Below are 13,787 nucleotides of genomic sequence, written 5' to 3'. Positions count from 1 at the left end.
TTTGGAATCAATACAACTGATGTTGCAAGAGAAATATTCTTTGTTTTTGAAAAAGACTTGCTGTTGGGAGGTCTCCGAGCTCTCCTCAATGCTAGCATATTTATACAGCAGTTAGACAAGGGAAATTAACTTACAACAGTCTTAACTTGAACCGACAGTACCAGGAATACAGATAATAAAAAATAAACTCTCTTTTCTACACATTTCAACATTTTACTTACACTTTAAGGGTTGTTTTATTGAAAACAACACTTATAGAAAGGTAACATGAAAGAAAAACCAAAGCAGAAAAATGTGCCTAAGCCAGCGGGTAGATCACGATGTGTCAGCAACAGCCTCTCTGCAAGTGTCCTCATAAGCATTCCAGTACCCAATTCTGACTTGACATTTTCTTTCATATCATGGTAGAACACATACAGCCACTAACCGGCAATAAAAATAAAATTTGACTTACGGAGCGTGGCCGCTCTAATGGGGCTCCTCCAGACTGAGATTCCAATAAATGACTGTTGATGGGCAATCTCTGAGAGAAGTACACATCTGGATGCAATCTCCCCCCCACTCTGCATGCAACAACAAGAAACAGCTGTGCAGGCCTGTTGTCAATTATACTGCCATTCTCACAGTGATGATCAATCAATTTGTGCTTTAGGCTTTTTCAGCAATTCATGTGAGGAGGAAGGCTTAGTACAGAGCATGAGTTTAAAGAGACTCCACTTCTTCCATGTAAGTACATTACAGTGAATTAAAAACAAAATAACCTGCCATGAACTATACAGGATCGATCACTGTAAAGCTGTTACTTGAAGGAGTTTCTAAAACTACATTGCACAAACTCAGGAAGTTCAGAACTTGGAAACTAGTATCCCAATCAGGGCACATGCAAGCAATCTCATCACTCCTTTCTTAATGTCCTTGCACTTGCTTCCAATCAGGTTTCAGGCTGATTTCAAAATCTGCCTGCTTACATTTAAGGTTCTACAGGCTTGGCTCCAAACTATCTAGCTGATATGTTACATGTTTACTGCCCTCCACACAATCATTATCATCCAGCTGATTCTGGTTAATGTGTTAATACAGCCCTGCTACATTTAGGAGAACAGGATCCTTTCTTGCTGTGCCCTAAAGCTGAGGAACACCACCCCAATCTGGCACTCAATAAACCTTTTCTTTTTTGTATTTTATGTATAGTGAAGTACTTTGAGATGACTGGATGTTAAACGTGATGTATAAAACAAAGTTTATCATCATTTCAGCATCATTTTTAGTATGCACACAGTGCATGCACAGTGAAATCATTTTAAACCACAAGCACACAAGCACGGTAAAGCGTGATAAAGCATCTGTGCAACCATGGACAGAAGAACCTTCTCCTAGGGAAACCTGCCAACATGACATTTAGAGACAGCCACTCACTTTCCAATCACTAATAAAAAACAAGCTTGTGCACGAGTATTTCCTGTTCACATTACAGGATTCTTCAGGTTTTGATCCTTTTCACTGTTCCCCATTCCCTGTTTTTACACACAGGAAGGGGAGCCCCACACCAACTGCACATGATACAAAACAGAGCTTAATAGAAGCTCTCATGCTGTGTTTATTAAGAATATGTCTGACACACTGCAGTGTTCTCCAGCACAGCCACGGCTTAGATTTCGAACACTTACACATCAAAGTTCTGTTGCCTTCCTTGGGGCAATAGCTTTAAGATACACTAAATGTGAAAACTAAATAAATTAAGGAAAAATTGTGAAAAAAAATGTTTCAGATGTTACCACTGCAGCTGGAGGCCAAGGGATCAGATATGTTTACTTCAAATTGTCATCATAACCACTTGTGGTTTGAAAAGGTGTTTCATCTCTTACTGTGTGAAGTTATAGCCAGTTTGTGGCATAGCATGGGAAACGTGCAGTAAAACCAAGTGAAATCAGGCTAAATGAATGCCAAAGCATGCAGAACAGAAAAGGTGTAGAAGTATTGTAAAGCCAAGTAAATGCACGCTGGACATCTGCAAAACTATGTTTTTAAAGTGGTAAAAATATATAAAATGTACAAACATATACAAATTTGATAATTATATCTTAAATCCAGCAAAAGCACCCTGATAAATGTACAGTTCTGTATTTTCAAAGAGAATCATTTAGGTTTAATGGGTATAATTCTTCAGATGTGTTCCACATGAAAAGCATGGTGTCAAGTGAAACAATGGGAAAGTCTTGTTTCTCATTATTATGAATCAAACTCAGCCCATCAGACTGAAGTGGTAGGGAGGGGGCATGAAATGAATTTTCAACCTCAACCTCGCCAGCCTGGGCCCAGAAGAACGTCTGCAGGTGCTGGAGGCTGGAGAAACCCCTGACCGCGAGGGTGGATTCGTCACTCAGGCCTGGAGAGGCTGAGGGCCCCCCCACACACACAGGGACATTCTCAAACACGACAAAGGGCAAGTCTGCAAACCGCCGTGGAGCCAAAACCAATTAGAGAGCTAACACGAACCTGCAGGCCTTTGTCATTTCCTGGCTCTTTAAGCCAGTGGTTTGGAAGAGATATAGAGAGAGAAGTGAAAAAAGTGAGCCATCAGATCTTTGCTGCCTACAGATTATTCTTCTTACTATATTAGCAAAAACAGTACAGAAATGTTACAAAATCAAAGCCAAATTATTTTTTTTCAACATGGTTTAGTAGTGTTGCCTCCATGTACTTAACAACAATAGACTTCATAGCACCTTTAAAAGTGGCAAAGGGTTTTGAGTGGAGATGCAAAGAGGCAAACATAGACATTAATTAAGTAAAAGCCTTTCTGAAGCAAAGGTTTTAAATCTGGACTGAAAGTGGTCAGAGAAGATGGATCTCTGATATCCTTGGGGACAGAATTCCAGAGCTGTGGGGCGCAGCAGGAGAAGGCAAGAGAAGGATGGGCCTGTCACCCACATATTTAATTATCAGAGAATTGTACAGTGCTGGAGTTAGTTTAGTACTTTACTCAGTGGAGGGTTCAATGTCCCATAATGGTATGGAACCCAGATGCCAAGGTTGAATATGACTGTACACCTAACCGTGCCGTGTGACAATAATAAAACGTTTCGCCGTAATCTAACATACAAAACTGCATTAAAGATAATTCTCTTTAAAATTAAGTTATAAGAAAACTATACTAAGGCACAGAATACTAATAATAAAACACTGTTCCATACAGTATATAACATACTTCCTATTCAGTGATGGGGATAAACGCTTGGTTTCCACGAAAGGTACTGTAAAATCTGATGTTAACGTAACAGGTATTAAAAACCAAGACGTACCTTCCTGGCAAATGCACGAGAAAGCGAAACAAAACTGTTGTCTGACCCCGGAACGCAGGACTGCAGAGCCGAGGCTTAAAATCGCTGATGTCCAAGACAAGTACAAGGTATCATGCATTTAGTAAATGAACCCCCGAGACAAATTAAAGCTCCGGGTTAAACAATGCTACTGTCGTGTCCCAGGCGCCCGACAACCTCCTTTTGCAGTGCAGGAGTGTCGCCCTGCAGGGGCAGCCTAGACAAGTGGGAATTTTCTACTGCCAGCTTTTAGACTGGTGTTATTATCCTAAAAAGCTGTAAACTCCCCAGATGGTGCTAAACTTTGACTGATGGGTTAATCCCTCAATTCAACAGAGAGACGGGAGAAGAGAGCGCGCGAGAGAAAAAAACTGGCTCAAAAATTGCTCATACAACGGTTCTTTCTTGATTATAATTTACATGACAAAAGACATTTCGACTATCAATAGGGGAAATCCACAACAGTCGTTTTCAACGAAACTTCAGTTCTCCTTTTGATGTCTTTTTGGGGTTTTGTATGTTATTCAACTCCTTACAGGAGACCAAAACCAGAATTAACGCAGACTTAATCTAGATATGACAGCTTTTCCTCAATCTGCTGTATTACCAAAATTTCGATGCGAATATGTTGAATGTCTGTCTTTTTTAAAAGTTAAAGTTAAAGCTGGATATTATGTGGATAAGTGATATTTTCTGTAGTGGCGCCACTGTCTGTAAAATGGTTTCCTAGATTGGAGCCAATGATAAAATCTGGCTCTTAGTCATTCTTGGAATACTCTCAACTGCAAAAGAAAAATAAATCCACAAAGACAGCTATAATAACGTTTTCTGTAAAGCAAGGCGACTACATTTATAATGAGACAAGACTTAAGAGACTTTGATCTAAAGGTTGCAAGTACTGTTTTTGTTCTGTCGTAGAACGATACATTCACGTCTGTTTAAAACTGAAGTAGGATAATGCTCTAAAATCTTGTGTTTTGTCGCATTGACACAGGGATCTTCAGACGACTTTCCTTCTACTTTGCAACGAGGAATTAAACTCTCTTTGCTCGTTTGCAGCTCCGCGCTCAAACCTTTTGAAGTTATTAAAGATGTCAGCCCAAGGAAAACAACGAACTTACATTGGAAGGAGCCCGGGATTCCGACCATGTTAGTCCTATGCAGATGAAGACAGTGGGACAGCTTCTGCAGCGGGTCCGGTCAGTACAGTTTTATCAGAAAACTACACGGACTCTGCTGTACTGCTAGCGGCGGATCACTAACACAGCCTAGTAAATCGGGGAAAAGCGGTAGCGAGGAAACCCGCCCCTCTCCCCCAACCACAAGCAGGATTGATCTGGAGATGAATGGGGGCGGAAACCATCAAATATGAACCGCCAACAAAAGGAAAGAAAAGATCTTTGCAACATACACACATTGTAACACAAACATGTTAAGATGCACAGAGAAGTGCTCGCGTGAATTTTGAGACAATTGAAGCCGCGGCGCCGTGATTCATGTACTGGGCTATAACACGGTCTTTATGGAGGAACAGCATTTTGGAAAACACTAAGCGCGCAGAATGCCTGATTTGTCCAATTCAACTAACTGATGAGTTGTACGTTCTGACAGCAAAAGAGTTCAGGGATTTTTCTACGTGACTCATTACAGTATGTCTAATGTTATCAAGCCACGTTTGTAGCATTTAAGGTTATAGGCGTATATGTGGTGATTGCACCATCTTATCATTCTACGTGTGTATGTTTTTGAAAATTATACAGATTATGGATATTGATTGAAATTTGGGCATTTTTTAATTAATTGACCATTCAATGCCGATCATCATATGCTAGAGTGACTGTTGCATAACCAATCACCTCGTTAGGGAGAGGGTGTGTCAGGCACAAATTATAAAATTATCTGCTAAATGTCAATCGTAAAAATCAAGAAAAAACTGAAAGAAACCACAATGCCTCCTTTTCAAGATAATAAATCCCTCAGTAAAGTGTAAAAAACACTTCAGGTGGACTTGAAAGCAGTGGATTTAGACATACTGTGGAATTAATCGTGTTGTTCTGCGACAATTTTATGTGTAGATGATCCTGATGAACGTCAGAGAGCATGATGTGGATGAGCAAAACAATCTGCTATTTGTTGTGTACAACTCACCAGTTTATGGGGAGGCCCAAGAGTGATGGTCTGGCCAGGAGCGTCTAGTCAGTGTAGAAATCCACTTCTAGTGACTGATTGCAATCTGACTGCACAGTTTTACATAAATTAAGTAGGGAACTCACTTGCTGGCTTTTCTGTGGGCTTATCCTGATATGACAACATAACAGCAAGATAATGTATATCCTCATGCTGCTTGTGTAACAACAGGGGCAGTTTGCTTTAGGGGACAACATTTGTAACCTGGTGCAAAGTTGTTCTAGACCTACAGCTAATGTTGCTTCCAGTGGTGGCAACACGCACTACTTCCAGTGACTTTGACAGTAGACCCCGTTGATAATGCTTAACCTCATTAATGACAAAATGTCAATCAGTAATCAAATTAATTTACCAATTACATATCTGTTCATCAAAATGTCAACCACTGAGCCTGTCACAGATAAGTTCAGGCAACATTACAGAGGCTACACCATAACTCAGGGCAGACTGTCTGTTGGATAGGACTGTCTGAATAACCTTTATTAAACAACACCTGCCAAGCACACTTGTTTTATAAGCTCATCTATACATGGGCAGGTGGCAGGCCTGCTAACATTGTGAAGCAAACGTGGATACCTTTATGCCCCTCTATGCATATGTCCACATGTATCACTCAATTATACGTCCCTCTTAGGAGTGAAAAACAGGAGCAAATAAAACATTATCTTCCTACCTTTCAGGAAACATTTTACCAGCTTAATACTAGATAAAAAGGACTCAGTGTATTTTACATATTATGTGTTTTCCACAGACTTTATATTAGTCATCCATTAATATGTGCAAATAATCCAAAACCAATTTATTTGATTATGGTTAAATTATATCGTGTTTGTGTATCCAAAAGGATTATTGGTTTCCTTAATGCAACGGTTCTTGTGTCTTGTCTCAACAGATCACCTAGTGTCAGATTGAATCAAAACACATAATTGTTCAACCTAATGTACAGTAAGTCAATTTACTGTGTCTAGTTTCTGTGCTTTGAGAGCTATTGTAGAGGAAGTATGACAGACACCATCCTGTTTTGCAAAGAGAGACTGAATTAAGGTTTTATAAAAAGGGTATTGTAAAAAGCTAGGTGGTAAATAAATAAAGGAGGTTAAAATTCAAACCTTCTTTTGAATGTTCTGTTCTGCAAGCAAATTACAACAGTTATCATTTACACACCTCCCTACTGTCAGGAAAAACTAAGCAATAATGTTTATGGGTACATGATTTCTGTGCTCCCTGGCACAGTGAGGTAATGTAGTAATACACAAAGTGGCAAACTTAAAAGACATGTATTTATTTACAATAATTTACAAACACAATATGTGTATTACTGTTATGTGCAGATTTTTATGAAGACTACCTTTTACAACATAAGGAAAGAAACTTCAACCCTGCAACTGCCACATAAATACCAAGTAGGAAATTGGATGGAGCTGGGAGCTTGCTTCTTAGAATAAAAGCCCTATGCAGGACTAAATCACTCCCTAAATGGGTGTTATACAAATGGTAACCTCTCTCCCTATTACATATAGTGGCTCACTAAATCAGAAAGAGATTTCTTTAGCCTGCTGGACACTATAGATAGAAAACTATTTTTATCGTTCCACTGCTATACATCGACAGTCCTTTTGCTAAATCCTATATTTCTGTTCTGGGTTGTGGTAAGGGAGCAGCCCTCTTGTGGTTTTGTTCTCTGCCTTCTGTCTTTTTATTGCTCTCCTCCATATCTCTATGTTCCTGCCTTGAACTTATAAACTTATGTTCCAGTTTTCCACTGTACCTTCCCAAAGAGGGCTGCCTTTCTAACCCCACTAAGGTCAATGTTAAATTGTTAGTAGTAAATTGTTTGGCTACAAGACTTTTTGGCCATTGCCACTGCCTAGTGTGACAAGATAAGATGAGCAGCTGAGCTAACACTCCAAAGAATTCCCATTGTCCCATTCCCATTGACCTGAAAATATTGGGTACTGTGAGATGACGTTAAACTTTTTGATAGTTCAGTCACATGTAATAGTAAAAGTATGTGTCCATACTGTATATAAATATTTGAGTAGTAGGTATTGAAATGGGTTTAAAATTTGTAATTCCTACCAGACCAAAAGTTTTCCTTTATCCCCTACTGGTGCAGTTAAACTGTCAGCTCAAAACAAAATATATTAAATAACTTTAAGGATTGGTGCAGGAATACTGAAACACAGGCTTCATGTTAATCAGAAAATAAACATTTTCACCATTTTCAACAATCATCACATGGGTGACATCATATCACTTGTCAACTCCATAAAGAATGTGAAATTAACAACCAATGATGTGATATAAAAAGGAGTATTTACTTTTTAATTATAAAGCCAGTGTTTTTGTTCCTTTTCAATAAAAATAGATTTCTGTCTGATTTCTTTGTGGCTTGATGGAGTCCTCCCTCCATATTTTTATTTTATATTAAATATATTTTATATATTTTTATTGTTCTGGTGATATGCTCCTCTATATATCTTTTCCCAGGGATCTTGTCTTCCTCAACTCAGACCAGTGACAGAAGTGTAGTGGCGGCTGTTTTCCTTTCTTCCTCTGGTTCTCATGAGCAGCTCCAGGATTCCAAATTCCTGGATACAATGACCCATTGAGGAGCCATGGCTCTGCTGGATCTGATCCAGGCCCTTGCATGTTATCCTTTGCAAACAGGACATTTGGATCCTGCGATAACCACCCTGCCCACTTCCCACACACAGACACTCGGCCTCTTCCTGACACACAGACACACACACCACACACTCCCTCCTCTCCTATCTGCCCCAGAAGGCTGCCACCTGCTCTCCCAAGCATGCTGCACAGCTGCTGAGCTACAATAACAAATTAACACCCACTAACTCAGCCTATTACCCACTGTGTGTGACGGAGTAAAACCGATCTCTGCTGTCTCTGCGCTGACTCCCAGATCAGGTCGAGCCAACTGAGAACAGCCCATCACTCACTCTTGACACCTTGGGAGCTGTCGCTTAAGGTAGCTTTGCATATTCATCCCCATTCATTACACCAAACAGGGCAGGAGGCGTGGGGGGTGGTCAGTGCAGAACCTTGTCAGTTGTTTCAACACAGTCACTGCTGCCTCCCCCTGAATACAGACCCTCAAGCAAACTATGAAAGGAGCAAAAACAGCATCAGCTTTCAATAAAGCTCACAAACACACATGAGAATGTGAGAAGGCAAACACAAGCCCGTTTCCATGCAGCACTGGACCTCTTCTTCTTCTTCGCATTTTCCCATTTATGTGGGGTCTGCTTGTTTGCACCAATTTTTCCACTTCGTACGGACTGTGGCGTCTCGGCAGGTGACTTTTGCGAGGCGCATGTCGCCTTTCAGCCGATCCATGCAGCACTGGACCTATAAATCACAAATGCCTTTGAAGCATTTTGATGCAAAATAAAAAGTTTCAGTTTTATTTCTCTTAAAGACTTGCTTTGTTTTCCCCAGGAAATACCAGGGCTTTTGTGACACAAGGGTAATATATACAGAATATTAAAAGAATTTTCTTATTCTATACCCTGATGGATGTCAGAGAACACAGGGTAGACGTGCAGAACGATACGCTAACATCTGTGTAAAATCAATGGGTAGTCCAGAGTGTGAAGTGGCCTACCAATGGGCAGACTCCAGTGTCTGTCCAGCTGTGGCTAGTCTTGTAGTCAGGTTGTAGTGATTGATGGCAACTTGACTGCACAATGCTACAGTGATCAAATCCTAGGGGTCATCTGCTGCCCGTTCTGTGGGCTCATCCTGATGTGACAACATAACAGCAGGATAATACAAGTCATCTCATCCAGGTGGATGCTGCACATAGGTGGTGGTGGAGGGCAGTCCCCATTACCTGTAAAGCGCTTTGAGTGGAGTGTCCAGAAAAACGCTATATAAGTGTAAGCAATTATTATTATTATTATTATTATTATTATTATTATTATTATTATTATTATTATTATTATCTAACTGCTTGTGTAACAACAGCTTTCTTGCAAGAAGGGAATATGACAATCATGTCAGGGACACCTTACTTGCCAAACATGAGCCCAAGTAAACATTTGTGGGATAAGATGGGATGACATGTGGAATCTAGGGATCAGAGATAAGAGATAAGGACAGGCTTGTCAAGGGCTCTACAGAAGAATCCAACAAGACAGCATCTGGGGCCTGGTGCAAAGCTTGCATTGCAGATGTGTAGCTTGTATTGCTTCCAGCAGTGGCCACACACATGCTACTAGCTTTTGACTTTCACAGCTGACCCCCTGTTGATCAATTTTGAGGACAAATGTTAATTTGCATTCTAAAGGTACCTGTTCAATACAATGTCAGTACACCTAGTATTCATAAGTCTTTCCTTATACAAGAAGTGTCTTATTTTCCCCCTCAATTTATAGCACTGAATTAACTAGTTTTACAGTAAAAGCCATTTTTTTATTTTAAAAAGTAATTTAAATTATGAAACAATGACAGTGGCGTGGTGTCTTACGATTCTGACTCTTAGATTCTGGGCCCTGGGTTTGATTCTCAACTGGAGTCCAGAATCCACCTGTATGGAGTCTGCATATCTTCACTGTGTTTGTGTGGGTGCTCCTGGTGCTCCAATTTCCCTCCACCTTCCACAGACATACTGACTAGGTTCATTAGTGTCTTTTAATCATTCTTGCATGTGCACCTAGTGATACAGTAGCACTCCTGCCTTATGCCTTATGCCTCCAAGACAGGATCTGGGTTGCTGAGACTCTTATCAGGCTAAAAGGTTTTCTGTAATTAATGATGCAACCACAACATTCATCACTACAACTTGTGATAGTGTGCATCCATTCACTTTCCAACAGGTTACTCATGATTATACCTTTGGAACACCAATGTCATTGTTTAATACATCTCCCCGAAGAATGCATTTTTAAAACACAAGTACTCACATCAAGGTATTAATTAGAGCTTTGTGAAATCAAGTTGAACAAAAATGCTTTTTATGAAACATCATAGTGGCCACAGCCTGACAAAGGTAGGGCTGTTTGTCCTTTCAAATTAGATTAGTTGGAAATAGCTGCCTACAATTATGATACATGAGGCTCTCATAGAGTAGTGGTTCCTAATAAGGCATTCTTCTCTGGTTTGGAGAGGTCGTACCTAAAAGTGCATATAAAGTATATGTAAGGAAGGTATCTTGTTACTAATTAATCAATGGAAATGGCTATGGGACCCTTTGGAATAAAACATGCTGCATTAAGTCATGTAGCTATTGTTTTATAGCATAAACTACTGTTCAAATGCCATACAAATTTACCGTTGCAATTGTAAATAACACTATACCTAGTGTTGTCCATTAATTTTACATATGTGATGTTTTTTTCATATAATTCAAAGATGAATTATACCAAAGCAATTCCTATGTTACCCCTTGTGAGCACAATCAGTTCTTTTCCAGGATTAAGTCTCTTGATACTGGATGCATTTCGGAAACTGCTCTAATTAAGTCTCCTTTGCTGTGCTAGCTGGTAACAGGATTCAAAGATCTGGTTACTATGAAGTCAGTGTGGGAGTGTTACATCAGGGAACAGCAGGATTACCACTGAACTGGACCTGTACTCAATGATGAATTGTCAGACTATCTTAAAAGTTATGCTTACAGCTGACACCTCCAAGCCTTCAAAGCATTAGTTATTCCACAGTATGCTGCATAACTCAACTACTAACATTTTTTCCACTGGTTTCAAATCAACACTCTTGTGCAGGTAGTTGCAGGGGTTCTGCTGCTGATTTCTCCTTCTCAGAGTGGGCTTTCTACCACAGCAGTTGCCTTGTTCACTCACCGGGGAGGGGGGGAGACCAGGAGGGGGTGGGCAGCAATTTCCCTAAGTTAAAGGCATTGCAAGTGTGGGGAGAGAGAAAGAGACAGTACAGACAGACAGAAAAGGGAATAATACATGAGCAGATGGGAACTGAAGGCACTGTTTAATGGTATAACCTCCTCCCTCACTGAAGACGGCCAGAGGAAGTGCCCTCAAAGCATCTGGGCATTAGAAAGGGAGGGGTGATTGGATGCATGTCAGGGTCAAAGGTAGAGAGCAGGAGCCAGCCTGTGCTGCTTACTCAGACACCCCCCCCGAACCATCCCTCCAACTGCCTTGACCCCAGAGACTTAGGCACAGAGAATAGACCACTTTCCATCTGACCAGGAAACAGGTGGGGATGGCCAACAGTCATGCCTAGGCCACATGTTGCCCAGTCTGAGCCAGGCTGAGCCCAGGCAGGCTGTTCTGGAGAAGGCTGCCTCTCAGACACAGGGCCCATATGGCAGCTCAGAGGGCTCTCTGAAGCTCTGGGGGAGTTTCAAATTAATCACCAGACCATCCCAACTGTCCACTGTCTTCAGGGAGCATATATATGTGTGTGGATATGGATGTATCTCGCAAGGGAAGTAATCAAAATCCCCTTCTTTTTTCCTCTCTAATTAATTCCTAAATCTTTTCATACTATTATGCTTTATCCAGATGGAAAACATTTCAGTTTTTTTAAGCCACCTGCCGTATTTGCAATGCAATGATCTTGAATGGCAAAACAGAGATAGACAAAGGTTCTAAAATTTAGATTTTATTTAAACAGCAGGAAATGATAGCTCCAATGTTACTAATTTATTTTTCTAGTTAGTACATTATTGTGTTTCAGAAGACAACTCTGAGAGAATAGAATGTGAAACATACCAAAGAACAAATAATTCCAGTTAAAAGAAAAGTCAGAAAGAGAGATACACCTAAAATGTTATATTATTAGTGATGCTAATCTGTCCATCTACAAGTAATTTATTAGTATAATTACTGTTGTAACTGATTTATACACGTGTTTTCACTGGAGGTAAAGATTTTATTTCCACTTAATTACTTTACAAAAAAGGAATTATTTACAGTTGTATAAAACATAAATTAAATACTGTTTGCAGAGGTTATCAGTCTAACTTCTTAAGAACAACTTAATAATAACTCTTTTGTCGTATTATGAAAAATGTGCTCAATTGGCTATTAGGTTTAGTCGGTGTCTTCTGGCATTTGTTTGTTGCTGATCATAACTTTCTTTTTCATTTTCTTTGAAAATGTATTTCATATCTTTGTATAGGACTGAATTGTAAATCAGCGTAACAATAGCGACACCTCCTGATTTTTTTTATGGAGAACCAGTCTATTGGTTCTGTCAAACAAACGAACTGCCCTGTAACTGAACAGGTGAGACCACTATGGTCGTGCTTTTCTTCAATTTAAAATCCACGTAGAGGTTTTTAATTTATGTTTTTAGTTAATGAGGGAAAAACTATGAAATTATATAGGGGTTTTTGTAATTATAACAGGAAGACAGTTCGTGGCAGTGCTAAACTTCAGTTTCTCTGGTAAAACAAGACCAAATGAATTAAACGGGTGCCATGGTGATGAATCCAGAAAAATGTTAAAATCAGAAAATTCCTAACTAAACCACGAATACTAAACCAATCCAGAATTGACAAACAATTCTACTACTCTATCCTTTGTTTGGTATGACCGAATAATGAGGTTTCCATGAAAGGCTGAAAACAGCAAGAAACAGAAAAACAAGTTTCTTATTTTGATTAGCGACGACACCTGAAGATTCCAAAGTGTATTTAAAACATTTTAATTCCAACAAGACAAGAACAACCCAATATATTTGTCACCGAATCAAAAATTTAATTTAACAATAACAGCATCTCACTGAACTGATTCAGACACATCAGTGTGATTCATAATTCTTCACACCCATTGTTAAAACATGTCCCATCAAGAGTTGTTACCACCTGATCACGCAGTATTGCGAAAGCTGTTTTGTCGACGCTGAAACCAAAATAAATTTTCATTACATATATCAAATATAAAACGAAAATATATATCCCAGGCAGGACTCTTCGTAAATGTAAAAGTAATAAAATAAAAGCATGTTGTTCCTTGTTCTATAACCAATAAAAATAACAACGATAGAAACGGTGATCATGAAGCACTGTCTGTTGTGACGGCATTTTTTAAAAGTGTGATTACATTGCGATACTGAAATACTTCCACGAGGGGGAAATAGATATTCAAAGAGCTATCGCAAAAAGCATTCAACCCTCCTTATAATTTATTCCTTCAACGTGAAACATTCGCCGAGGCGGAGAGTCCTGGTCCTGGTCCTGGATGGTTTTCTAGGTCTCCTCAAAGCTGCACTCAAACTAGAGCTGGGAGAAGCTGTTAAATTGATTAATTCAGCAATGAATTGATCGAGGTAGTTAAG

General features: G+C 39.6%; 1 protein-coding gene across 2 annotated transcripts in view; it reads right to left on the bottom strand.

Moving 5' to 3' along the window:
* cbfa2t2 (CBFA2/RUNX1 partner transcriptional co-repressor 2) overlaps positions 1–4,623 on the bottom strand; it is a 45,154-nt gene extending 40,531 nt beyond the window's left edge. The window contains exon 1 of one of the 2 annotated variants that reach the window (XM_088607766.1): positions 4,442–4,623. In XM_088607766.1, the coding sequence (XP_088463892.1) occupies positions 4,442–4,469 (28 nt within the window). In that variant the 5' untranslated portion in view covers positions 4,470–4,623. Of the gene's footprint in view, positions 1–454; positions 540–4,441 lie in introns of those variants that run through there. The other variant, XM_088607770.1, reaches the window with a different exon arrangement.
* Between the last annotated feature and the right edge of the window lie 9,164 nt (positions 4,624–13,787).

The sequence above is a fragment of the Lepisosteus platostomus genome, chromosome 15, assembly GCF_059453375.1.
Source record: "Lepisosteus platostomus isolate fLepPlt1 chromosome 15, fLepPlt1.hap1, whole genome shotgun sequence".
Lineage (NCBI taxonomy): Eukaryota > Metazoa > Chordata > Actinopteri > Semionotiformes > Lepisosteidae > Lepisosteus > Lepisosteus platostomus.
This window is presented reverse-complemented; position numbering and strand designations above follow the sequence as displayed.